The sequence below is a fragment of the Tupaia chinensis genome, unplaced genomic scaffold, assembly GCF_000334495.1.
Source record: "Tupaia chinensis unplaced genomic scaffold, TupChi_1.0 Scaffold000119_2, whole genome shotgun sequence".
NCBI classification, from domain to species: Eukaryota; Metazoa; Chordata; class Mammalia; order Scandentia; family Tupaiidae; genus Tupaia; species Tupaia belangeri.
Window position 1 is genome coordinate 3,002,939 of NW_006159586.1, and position 12,846 is coordinate 3,015,784.

A 12,846-nucleotide genomic window follows, 5' to 3' on the forward strand; every position below is an offset into this window, starting at 1 on the left:
TGTTTCTTTTCCACAGTTTGGCTTGCTTCAGTCAGCAGTAAATCTTCCATACTCATCTTCTTTCGATCAAATGCTAGAATCTTTTGTTACAGGGCGCATGCGCTCACCAGAGAGACAGACAGAAAGTGAGAAATCATCCCCCAGGGGGGATGGCCACGCCGCAATCCCTTCTCCTCCATTCTCCTCTCGGGATCTTGGGCACGCATACACATGCGCCCGGCGTGAGTTTAAGCCACCAGGTCTGGGAATCGAGCCATGGTCGACTACATGGGAGTTCAGCGACATAGTCATTACGGCAACTGCTGGTCCCAAAAAACTTTTATTTTCACTTACATTTAATTACATGTATCTTTACAATGCACAACATTGCTTTTTCCAGCATGATGCACCATACTTTTTCAATCCATTCATCTGTTCTGGGATATCTGGGTTGATTCCATGTTTTAGCAATTGTGAGTAATGCTGCAAAGAACATGGATGTACATGTACTTTTCTGACTGAGTGTATTCCTATTCTTTGGGAAGAAAGCCAGGAATGGAATTACTGGAATGACATGGTAGTTCTGCTCGCAGGGTTTTGAGGAATCTTCATGTTGCTCTCCACAGTGGCTGTACTAATGTACATTCCCACCAGCAGTGCAGGAGAGTGCCCTTTTCACTGCAGCCTCGCCAGCACTTGCTCTTTCTTTTTTAAAATCTTAGCCATTCTGACTGGGGTTCTATTGCATCTCCCTTATGAGGAAGGATGTTGAGCATTTTCACGTTTTTTGGCTGTTTGTGTGTAATCCTTGGAGAGTTGACTGTTCAGCTCATTTTTCCATCTTTTATTTATTATTTTTTTTACAGACCATAACTGGTTTTTGTTTGTTTGTTTGTTTTTTAATAACTTTATTTGAAAACCAGCAATGGGACCAGCAGTTAGCATAACGGCTATGTTGCTGGACTCCCTTGTAGTTGACCATGCTTTAAGTCCCAGACCCGGTGGCTTAAATTCACGCCAGACACGTGTGTGTGCGTGCCCAAGATCCCGAGAGGAGAATGGAGAAGAAAGGACTTTGGTGTGGCCATCCCCCCTGGGGGGTGATTTCTCACTTTCTGTCTCTCTGTCTTTCTGGCAAGCACATGCACTCTACAGCAAAAACCTCTCGAGGGACCAGCAGTTGGCGTAATGGCTATGTCATTGGACTCCCATGTAGTCAACTGTGGTTAGAGTCCTGGACCCAGCAGCTTAATTTCATGCCGGGCGCGTGTGCGTGAGTGCCCAAGATCCCGAGAGGAGAATGGAGAAGGGATTGCAGCATAGCCATTCCCCCTGGGGGGTGATTTTTTGCTTTCTGTCTCTCTGTCTCTCTCTGTCTTTCTGGTGAGCACACGTGCCCTATAGCAAACCCCCGCCCCCCAGCCCCCCCCCAAAAAAAAAACACCTCTCCAAAGAAAAGAAAACAAAGAAAACCAGCAGTTAGTTCTCATCCGCATTGACTGTTTGTAGATTTTTGAAAGTGGTAATAGGAACATAGGTCACCAGAGTGTAGAGCTTGTTGGGTGAGTCTTCATCCTCATTTTGTTTTCTCGACAATTGCTCACAGATTCGATATGGGGCGTTCCCTATTCCTTTAGCTCAAACAACTTTGTTGAGCCTGGTATCAATGCGCACATCTGGAGTCCCCATCTCCTTCATGGAAAATTTCTGGATTTCTTTGATTGCCCAAGGGGCATGTCTCTCGAAGCTCACACCATGGATGCGCTTGTGAATGTTGATGGTGTACTTCCGGGTCACCTCGTTGATGGCAGAGCAGCCCTTCTTCTTGCCACCCTTTGTGGGAGCCATTCTACCTGGCCTAAGCTGGAAAGCAGATTAGTTTATTTTTAACACCCATCATGACATGAATTCATAGAGAACAGGTTCCAGTAGCTCAGGCTCCTTTCCATTGGTTCTCACAAAGTGTGCTGCTCTGGGTGGAGCAGGCTGGCGCTTCAATTGAACCCAGGTACCTTTCTCTTTGGCTTCCTTCTTTTCCTGGTCATTTTCCTTCACGTGTTTTAGAAAGCTATCTCTGCTCTTAGAATGCTTTATATGCTCAGTACACACGTTAATTCTCTTGGCAAGAATCTTGCCCTTGTTTGCTTACAACTATGCCAACAGCATGCTGGGTAACATTGCAGACTCTTCCAGTTTTGCCATGGTAACATTTGTGGGGCATTCCTTTTTTGACAGTACTCATTCCCTTGATGTCTACAATGTCACCTTTCTCATAGATTTGCATATACGTTGCCAAAGAAACCACTCCATGTTTTCTGAAAGGCCTAGAGCACACATATCAGGTGCCTCTCCTCCTTTGCTTTGCGTTCATCATTTTGGTTAATTACTGGAAGATGGCGGTTCCGGCCAAAAGCCACTTTCCCGTCTTTCAATTGGATTGTTGATTTTTTTTTTTTTTTCGGATAAGCTGCTTGAGTTCTCCATATATTTTGGTTATCAGTGCCTTATCTGAAGCATCGTTTGCAAATATATTTCCCCATTCTGAGGGCTGTCTCTTCTAATAGAATTCTTAAAAAGAAAAATGCATTATTTACCGGGGGTCATGTACTACAATCTCTCTCCGCAGTTGTTTTTTAATATTCATAGCAAGCTTGGCTCTTCATCAGAGGACGAAAACCCTGACCTCTCTGACTTCAAGAGGCCGTGGAGGACACTGGAATGGCCCTGAATTAGCGTCAGAAGGCCCGAGGAGCAGTTTCTAAAATTAAATGGCAACTACAGGAATTGTAGGCATAGTGCTTAGGGAAGAATTGAGAGACCCAGAAGACTGACCTTGCAAAATCAAGCCTGTAAAGTATCAGCAAATACCACAACTCTTAATTTATGGCTCAGCAAAGAAGCACAGGGCGACTTAGTTATGCAGAGAGCAGACATCTAATAGTAAACGTTGGCTCCCCCAAATCTAAAGGACATTATATTGCCTTAAATAATATGTATTAAGAAATTTGGTGCTTGGGAACCAGCAGTTAGCGTAATGGCTATGTCGCTGGACTCCCATGTAGTCGACCGCGGTTCGCGTCCTGGACCCGGTGGCTTAAAACTCACGCTGGGTGCGTGTGCGTGCGTGCCCAAGATCCCAAGAGGAGAATGGAGGAGAAGGGATTGCGGCGTGACCATCCCCCCTGGGGGGTGATTTCTCGCTTTCTGTCTCTATGTCTCTCTCTGTCTGGTGAGCACATGCGCCTATAGCGAAAACCTCTCCAAAAAAAAAAAAATAAAAATAAATTTGGTGCTTAAAAGGATCTCCTCACAAAATGCCTGTCTTGGACGTACATGAACCAACTCTTAAGGAAGCTGCTGGGTGTTCGGAGCGACACTGGTCCCCTGTTCTTTCCACTTTCTTCTCCTTTTCCAGCCTCTGCGATGTCCTTCCAGAGAGAACTCGGTATGTGGTGTACTTGCCAGGCTTCACCTTCGGGGCCTTCTCTTCTTTCCTATCCCTGTCTTTGTCCTTGGGCTGTTTTGTCTGCACTTTGAATGGTGGCAGTCCTGTTGCAAGGTTGTCATAGATCCTATGACATCAGCCTCAGTAGGTGACTATGGGAACCGGAGTTAGAATTCTGAGGTTTTGCAAAGTACCTTGAACTCTTGATAAGGAATGTACTATTGAAAGGGGGCACATTCTCTTTAAAAATACATACAGTGGCAGAACGCTTTCTTGATTAAATGACATACTACAATTACGGCTTCCTATCTTAGATAAAATCAGGTGTTAATTTCCATCTGAACACAATATGCTTGGGTGGCATCATTTTACACACTTTTTCCTTTGTATAAAACAAGGTTGCTAAGCAAATTAATACTCAATTTAAAGCAAGCATAACTTGTTTATCATTTAAATTTATTGTCATGTACTACAGCTATTACAAAAATAAGGCAGAAACTCCTGGTGGCTTTGCAGAGCAGTGATGTGGGTGGTGAGGCCTCCATCCTGAGGAGGAACTGGGTGGTGGGCACTTCACTCACAGGCCTCCTCTGAGGCTGCTGTCCCAGCTGAGCTTTTAGGCCCATAAGCATGTCTTCTCCTGTGTGGTGAAGACAGGGAGCAGAGACGGGGGCCATCTCAGTGAGCTGGGAGGTCTGGGAAGAGGACGTGCGGTTTGCTTGGTGGTTTTTCATCTGTCAAGATGACTGGGATCTGGAGGACCGTGTTTCCTCTCATCACAAGTCCTACAGCCCAGGGACTGTCCCACGGCACTGCCCAGACTGCAGACTCAGAGGACAATGCCCTGACCCTACCAGAGGCTGAGGGGTTTCACATGATCCTTTGAAATATTTTGTTGTTGTTTTAGAGGAAAAGGAAGCAAATTAAAATCTTTGGAAAGTGGACCAGCAGATGGCACAGTGGTTACATCGCTAGACTTCCACATGGCCGACTGTGGATCAAGTCCTGGACCCAGAGGCTTGAAAATCATGCCAGGTGGATGTTGTGAGCGCCCAAATCTGGGAGGAGAATGGTGGAGAGGGGATTGGGAGGTGGTCATCCCCCAGGGAGGAGATTCCTCACTTTCCCTCTCAGTCTCTGTCTTCCCCCACCCAGGCACACACATCCCCAGGCAAAAACTTCTAAAGCAAAAAACAAAAACAAACAAATAAAAGCTTTGAAAACAAAGCAGCAAATCCCCTCTCCATACAGGAAGCAGGTATGGCTTGTTACCTACAAGAAGAACGGAATCATTCCGCCTTCTGAGAGAGACAGCTCCTCCCCCCCTCAGGCTGCCTCTCCCAGCGCCGGACAAGCTGAGACATCTCCTCCCACCCTCAGGCTGCCTCTCCCAGCGCCGGACAAGGCCAGGTCATCAGCTTGCCTCCTCTCTACCCTCTCTAGCCCGAGCAGCCTGCTCGTGGGATCCACAGATCTACAGCCGAGGCAGTGGGGGCTGGCTGCACAGGCCTCCAGACCTGCCAGCAGGGTCGGGCTTTCGGGAGCCATTTGGCCTCAGGAAGCTCCCATTTAATAGCCCCCCGCCCCCGTACCCCCTCCCAGATGAGGATAAGGAAACCACCGACCTCCCTCCAAAGCCTGCTGGAAGGCTGCTCAGCACAGGCTGCTCACATGTGGAAACCACATGAGAGTGCAGACAGGGTGGCCTTGTTTTTAACCTTCTGCAGAGCTCGGGTGACTGAGGATGGCAGATGGTGATAGACTCGGCCCCCTGCTCAAGGACATGGCGATTATGCGCTGTCTAGGCAGAAAAGCAAATGCCTCTTCTGTGCCTGTGAAAGAGACTAGGCTCCTCATCTAGACTGTGAAGAGGCCAGCGAGGGCAGAGTGTGACTGGAGGGACAGTGCCCCGGGGCCTCAGTGCCCATGGTTCTCATCAGGGCAGCCCTGGCAGCCATGTCCCTCAGAGAAGCTTCTTCCCCAGCTCGGGGACCAAACATGGATCACACAGACCCAAAGGAGATTTAAAAAAAAAATCAGAAATAGAGGCCAACAAGTAGCATGGTGGTTAAGGCACTGGGCTCACACATAGCCGACTCTGGTTCAAGTTCCAGACCTAGTGGCTTGAAAATCACGTGTGTGTGTGTGTGTGTGTGTGTGTGTGTAGGTGCACCTAAAATCCCAAGAGGAGAAGGAGTTGTGGCATGGACATCCCCCTTGAGGAGTGATTTCTCACTTTTCTTCTCTCTGGCAAGTACACAGGCCCTATTGATAAAAGTAAAGCAAAGCAAAGCAAAACAAAACAAAAACAACCAAACAAAAAACCCCCCAAAAAACAGAAACAAAGAGAAAGCATGTTTTTCATCTCACGTGGAATATGGTATTAATAAATTGGTCTCCTTTTTCTCCTACTAGTCTGGTCGAAGGAAGTAGGCTGCTTTTGAAGTTCTGCTTTTCTGTTCTCAGTGGTTAACACAGAGAAGATGAACTTGGTTTGTACTAGATTCCAACTTCATTCCAGCTACGGCTCAGAGGCCGATCCACGCAGAGCTCACGGGGTCTTCCTGAGAAGGGGCATTTTTTGTCTTTGAGAGCAAGACGCAGAGGCCATAAAGGTCAATATAAACTGCAGGCCACAGCGATGGTGAGGCCATGGGCCCTCTGAGGCACCCCCCTGCCCCCAGACCCCACACTTCATTTCCTTGTTAATTCCTGCCTCAATTTATCACTGATATTCCTTAATGTTAGAATCACACACACAAAGACAAAAACCAAATGTTGAACATGCAAAAAAAAAAAATAAATAAAAATAAAAAAAGATTGCACTGGGCCAGCAGGTGGCATAGCACTTAAGATTTCCACATGGCTGACTCCATGGTTTGAGTCCCAGACCCAGTGGTTTGAAAATCATGCCAAAAGAGTGTGCGTGTGCACCCAAAATCCCAAGAGGAGACTGAAGGAGCGGGACTGCGGCATGGCCATCCGTCCTGGGGGGTGATTTCTCTCTTTCTCTCCAGTGAGCACACGTGCCCTATAGCAAAAACAAACAAACTAAAAAGTGTGTCCTATTGACGTGTTATGTATCTAAGGCATCGAGATCCTGGGAAAGCTCTAGATTTTTTTGGTTTAGAAATAAAGTTCCATGTTGAATAACAAGTTTTTATGGTTTTTAATGTGGTGTGCCCCCAAGCCCCACCCCTTGCGCTACAATCTAAGCTGAGTGATATGCTGCCAACCGGCACCAATTCTCTGAATGTGCCAGAGAAACACACACGCGTACTCTTCCTTAATAGAAGACACACCGGGCGATCTGTCTACTGCCATTCCCCAGAAATAGTGACTAGAGGGCTGCGAGGCTGGAGGGAGGCCAGGGCAGAGGCCACGCTGCCCTCAGTCAGAGTCCATTGTGAACAGCTGGATGTCCTGCGGGTTCCAGTACAGGCCTGCTGCTGAGTTGTAGACGAGAGACCAGACGTAGGGGATAAAGAACTCCTCCGGCTGTTCCTCTTCCACATACTTGAATTTCAGTTCTGGAAATTTCTGCAAAGAAAACAAGACTTTTATAACCCACAGTTCCGTGCACAAGCAGAAGCGGTGGTGGCTTGTGGGTGCTGCCATGTGCAGGAGCCCGCTGCCTTCAGCTGGTCATGGGCGGGACGGTTCTGGGGCTTTGGTTACCAAGGATTCCTGAGAAAATGTGAGTTACATGCAAGAAGAGCGAGTGACACAAAGGGGCCTGGGTGGGAGCTGTCAGCTTGGCGGACAGTCTGCTGAGTGGGGACCAAAGCAGGCAGAGGAAAGACGGGGACCTCAGAACTGACAGACCCTGCGCGGGGTGGTAGAGGAGGCAGGGCTGCTGCTTCTTGAGAGATGCCATCTTTGGGGTTCAGTCGTTTGGAGGTGAGGACTCCCCTCAGGGTGCCTGAGCCTCAGGCTGAGGACACAGGCACTGCTTAGGGCTGGTGACTTCTGTCCTGGGTGGAGTAGGGAGCGGTGTGTGGGGGGGTAAGGATCCTACGAGGAGGGGTGTGGCAGGAGGTTGAGGGGGGCCTAAAGAGAGGACAGAAGGCCATGGCACACATCCACACACACCCAGAGCTACACTTCTACGTTGTACCAGAACACACGGCTCACAAGGCCCGACGGAGCTGTACTTGCTGTCCGCTGCTGTATACACATGGGTTGTGGCCGGGGCACTTAATGAGTTATTTGATGAATGAATGAATGAAACCAACACATATTGAGATCGGCCATGTCCCAGACACGCGAGCAGATGCTTTCTGTACATTCTCTTCTCTAAACCTTCTTGTGTGAGTCCATGCATTCCTTCTGGGGCTTGCTGCTTGGCGCCAGGCAGGCCTGGGGATTCAGGGCTGCAGCCACACAGTTTCTGTCCTCAGGAAAAGTGTATTCTCATAGAAGGGAGTGAGGAACAGCAGCAGCAGGAACGGTGACACAATTAGAACTGAGTGGTGGGGGAGGACAAGATCCTCTGGAGGCCCGAGGGTGGAGGAGGCATCAGCCAGATGAAGAGGAACATATGCGCCTCCAGTGGGGGCTCCCTGAGGGAAGGTCCGTGTCTGAGCGACTGGGTACACAACTGCTGGGGGCAACAGAGGGTGTGGTGAGCACAAACTGGGGAGCAGGGGCCAAACACACAAGCCACACGGGGACCCCCGGACTCTGTGTGAAGGCCTTGGAAGCCTTTGATGGGACTGAAGGGCACGCCATGATGAGTGGCACTATGCAGTGGCCATTCAGGTCACACACACAGTGATAGGAATTTTAAAATAACATTGTACAATAATTAAGACTAAAAATATCTAAGCGCTGAATCCTCAGAGTTCCAGAATGATCAGAGAGGAGCAGGATTAAACAGGAAATCTTTGTAGCAAGGCGAGTTGAGTTGTATCTTCCAAAAGTGCTAGAAACTCCTAAAAAGGAGAGCATTCTGGTCACTGAGACCACCGACAGCACAGCTTCTGTGTGTCGTGGCTTCGAGAAAGCCGACCCCCGACCTCATGGTTCCCAGAGCGTTACATAAATACAGGTACATGCGAATGGGTTTTGGAAGTGGGCGAACTGCAGCGTTACCTTCCCCACCCCCCAGGCCCTCCTGCTCGCCCTCCACCACTCAGTGCTTTCCCCTTTCCAAAACTTCTCTGGCTTAACGGAAACCCAAGCCTTTCAGGTGTGCGGTGTTTCTGATCAGGTCTTGTCGTCTCCAAGCAGGCCAGAAGCACAGGTGGCCGTATGCTGCCAGCACTGCGCCGGACGGTGATTTGCAGGGCGACTTTAATGGGGCTCTTCAGGTCAGTCTGGCTGACAAAGTGCATGTGGCAGTACTTCAGCACTAGCTGACACAGATGGGGTTCAGCCCGGCCCCTAGTTTTCCATTCCTGTTGTCTACTCAGAAGTCCCCTAGCCCTCCCGTGGTGAGCCAGCATTCTCTGGGTGCATCGTAGCTACTCAGCAACTGGGGTCTCCTGGGGGCCTGGTGTCTTTAGCATCGTTGGTGAGCATCTTTACACACTCTGGTGCTTCTGGCCTGGCATAGCCAGGTGTGGGGACACAGGGTGCTTGAGGGTGTCACCGTCTTTGAGATGGACCAGGCATACTACAGGTGCTAACACAATGTGATTCTCCATGGACACCTGTCTCTGTGGCAACAGGGTGCAGTCGGCAGCTGCCACCAACCAGCACTGGCTGCACGCCACATACAGGGAAGGCCCCCCCACAGCCTCCTGGTCAGCTCCACAATGTCCTCTGAGGTGGCACCAACAACTCCACAAACAGAAGGTAGAGCGAGGCTCCGACAGGCTCAGCACCTGGTTCCAGGCCACAGAGCCTGCCTGGGCGGGGTCGGGTTTAGAGCAGAGGTCTGACTGAATGCGCAGGGTCACTTTGAAAGGAGACATTGGACTTCTAGCCATCCTGTCCTAGTCCTTAAATCTGACTCTTTGAGGTGCCATGAAACTCTTAGGGTTAGTTCTGTGCCCTGTCAGCACAGAACCCAGCCCATTACTGTGCTTTATGGAAGAACCCCAAAACCAGGGTGATAATCAAGAAAGGACGGGAACTCTGAAGCAGAGGAACATACCCAAGAAGAGGGGGGATGGAAGTCCTGGTTCTTAGAATGGCCTCCACTGTGAGAAGCCCTCACGCATGGACTCAGAGGGAAGTGAGGGTTAGGAAGGTGTGCACCCCCAAATCACCTCTCTCGTTGGATAATAACATCCTGTATTTCTATGTGGTAATGCAGCCATTAAAACACACTTCTTGTTACTAGCAATAAAAATGACTCAAAGATGGGAATCTCCTGTCCATCCAGTGACATAGCTGGGGTTTTCCCAAGCAGGTCTGAGGGAAGGATGTGAGGCAAGCTGTGGGGCTCGCTGCGCCCGCTGCTCTGAGGAGGCTCGCTGGGAACAGTGAGCAAACTTGAGGCTGCTCCCCTGAGAATTCCCTCCAGCTGAGCTACAGATACTTGAGCAAGAGCAGTCCCAAGTTTACGGGCTGCCCTCGTGGCTTTGGGGAAATTCTAATGACTGTTCATCAGAAAGAGTCATGAGCTAAAGACTGCCCTTCGATCTTGCAAGATGGGTCTGGGAAAAGCACCTGGCACCTCACACCAATTCTTCCCACCGCCGGGTAAAAACAGGCAGAAGTGCCTCCAATTTATGCCGAAACGATAATCCATCTCACCCTCGACGAAGGCATGGGAGAATGTCTGGCAATATGCAGACCTTTCCTTTAACCTGAAAGTAAACGATGTGACAAGTGATAACCACGGCTTCCAGGTGGTGTAAATACAATTCCGGTGTCGGCGATGCCTGGCGTGGCAAGAACGCCCAGTACACATATGTGGCAGCACGCAAAACAGCATGGTCAGTGTGAACGCTGTCAACTGAGGATGCGGGGAGACTATATCGTAAAGCTATCATTACTTCTTAAAGTGAGAGAGAGATGGAGAGAGAGAGAGCAATCTCTGACAGGGAGTCATCACGCTGAGGTCCTCCCACCCCAGACTCCCAGCTAGCTAGGACTACAGCCATGTGACTGCCTGGCACATGGAGGTCGGTCTGCACCCAAATCCAGGCTTCCCCTGGCTCCAGCATCATGCCGCAGCACCTTACCGCCTGTGGCACTGCACCTGGGCCCATACTCACTCTTCACGCCCATCAATTATTATTTCTATCAAAGTTCACCATAAAAATGTAATAATCCAATCCAAGATTATAGCTAACATGACTTACTCGTGACAGGCATATTCAATACGTTTTTCACACATTTAATCTTTTCTTTTTTTTTTCTTTTTAATTTGCTATAGGATGCATATATTCATTGGAGAGAGAGGAAGAAGAGAGAGGAGCCCCCCTTTCTTGGGGGGTGATGAGATGACCGTGCCACAATCCCTTCTCCATTTCTCCTGTCACATATGGGAGACAGCCAGGTGGTGCTGTGGTTAAGGCAGTGGGGTCCCACATGGTCAAGTGCATGGACCTAGTGGCTTGGAAAACACGCTAGAGGTATGTGTGTGTTTGTGTGTGTGTGTGCATGCACCCAGAATCTCCAGAGGAGAGTGGGAGAGAAGGGATTGAGGCATGGCCATCTCCTGTGGTGGGGGAGGGGGTGATTTCTCACTTTCTCTCTGTCTCTGGTGAGCATGTGCACCTCTCAGTAAAAGAGATAGAGGTAGAGAAAGAAAGAAAAGAGAAGAAAAAAGAAAAGAAAGGAAGAGAAAAGAAAAGAAAGGAAAAGAGAGAAAGGAAGGGTAAGCATCAGGGAGGTAGGCAGGGAACAGTTTTAGCCTCATCTTTTTTCTTTTTTTTTGGAGAAGTTTTCACTATAGGCCAGACAGAAAGAGACATAGAGACAGAAAGCGAGAAATCACCCCCCAGGGGGGATGGTCACGCAGAAATCCCTTCTCCTCCATTCTCCTCTCGGGATCTTGGGCACGCACGCACACGCGCCCAGCATGAGTTTTAAGCCACCGGGTCTGGGACGTGAACTGCGGTTGACTACGTGGGAGTCCAGCGACATAGCCATTACGCTAACTGCTGGTCCCAGCCTCATCTTTTTTTATCCATTCATTTCATTCAGCAAACATCTGCAGAAGGCTGACCATGTAATAAACACAGGGCTAAAACCATAACTGTGACAAAGACTCACATGGCCCAGCACTGAAGAGCTGAAGTCCAGATCTTTTTAGCTGGGAGGCTTTCTTTCCTTTTTTTTTTTTTTTTAAAGAATTATTTATTTAATTTTATTTATTATTACTGTTATTTTTATTTTTAATTTGACCAGGAGAGAGAGAGAGAGAGAAAGAGAGAGAGAGAGAGGAAAGTGAGAAAGCAAGCCGCCAGGTCCAGGACTTGGACCACTGTTGGCCATGTGGGAGTCCAGTGCCTCAACCACTACCCCGTGTGCTGGCCCCAGCTGGGAGACTTCCCACAAATCTTGTCCCCTGGTTCGATTTGGGTTCTTAAAAAATGATGTTTACTATACTCTGAGATTTTAAACTTTACCCTCCTGCCCACTTCACACGGGTGCAGTGACAAGCTAATGCCACAAGCCACAGATGCAGCTTTGTACAGGGTCTAGTCAGAGTGAGCACTTAATAAACGTTGGCTATGACTCCTGACATAACACTACCATGCACATGCAAGGCATGGTCTTATTTCATACTGTTCAGTAATAAAATCAAGAGACTAGACAATATTGATAGTATGCCTGGTCTGGACCTATGTCCATTCCATTTATGCAACTCAAATGGACACTTCTCACATGGTAACCTGTTTCCTAACTCAGTCATAGAAACGTAAAGGACGGGGCCTCCTTGTGTGAAACCAGGAACAAGTACTGACAGATGTCTTAAAAGTAACAGGCGGGTTAGCCTCATGCCTAGTGGTTAGGGCAACTGGATCCCACATGTCTGACTGCAGTTCGAACCCTAGCCCCAGCAGCTTGCAAAACACACAGCATATGCATGCCCCAAACCCTGACAGGATGGAGAAATGGAGAAGAGACTGAGGTGTGACCATGCCCACTGGGAGGGTAATTTCTCCCTCTCCTTCTTGCTGTCTCTCTGGTGAACACGTGTGCCCTCTGGTGATTAAAAAGAAGCAATGGACCCATCTTCATAAACTTTTTTTTTTTTTTTGAGAGGTTTTTGCTATAGGTCACGTGCACTCACCAGAAAGACAGAGATAGAGAGACAGAAACTGAGAAATCACCCCCGGGGGGATGGCTGCACCGCAGTCCCTTCTCCTCCATTTTCTTCTTGGGATCTTGGGCATGCATGCACAAGCACCCAGCATGAGTTTAAGCCACCGGGTCCAGGACTTGAACCGCAGTCGACTACATGGGAGTCCAGCGACATAAGCCATTATGCCAACTGCTGGTCCCTATAAACATTTTTT

At 48.8% G+C, this 12,846-nt stretch overlaps 1 protein-coding gene and 1 pseudogene across 2 annotated transcripts in view; both read right to left on the reverse strand.

Moving 5' to 3' along the window:
• Nucleotides 1-1,458: 1,458 nt before the first annotated feature.
• LOC102503320 (60S ribosomal protein L31 pseudogene) lies at nt 1,459-1,915 on the reverse strand (annotated as a pseudogene).
• Nucleotides 1,916-6,569: 4,654 nt separating this feature from the next.
• Nucleotides 6,570-12,846, reverse strand: part of DYM (dymeclin) — a 445,444-nt gene continuing 439,167 nt past the window's right edge. For both annotated transcript variants that reach the window (XM_006144440.3, XM_027770270.1), the window contains one exon: nt 6,570-6,964. In XM_006144440.3, coding sequence (XP_006144502.1) covers nt 6,815-6,964 — 150 coding nt within the window. In that variant the 3' untranslated portion in view covers nt 6,570-6,814. The remainder of the gene's footprint in view (nt 6,965-12,846) is intronic.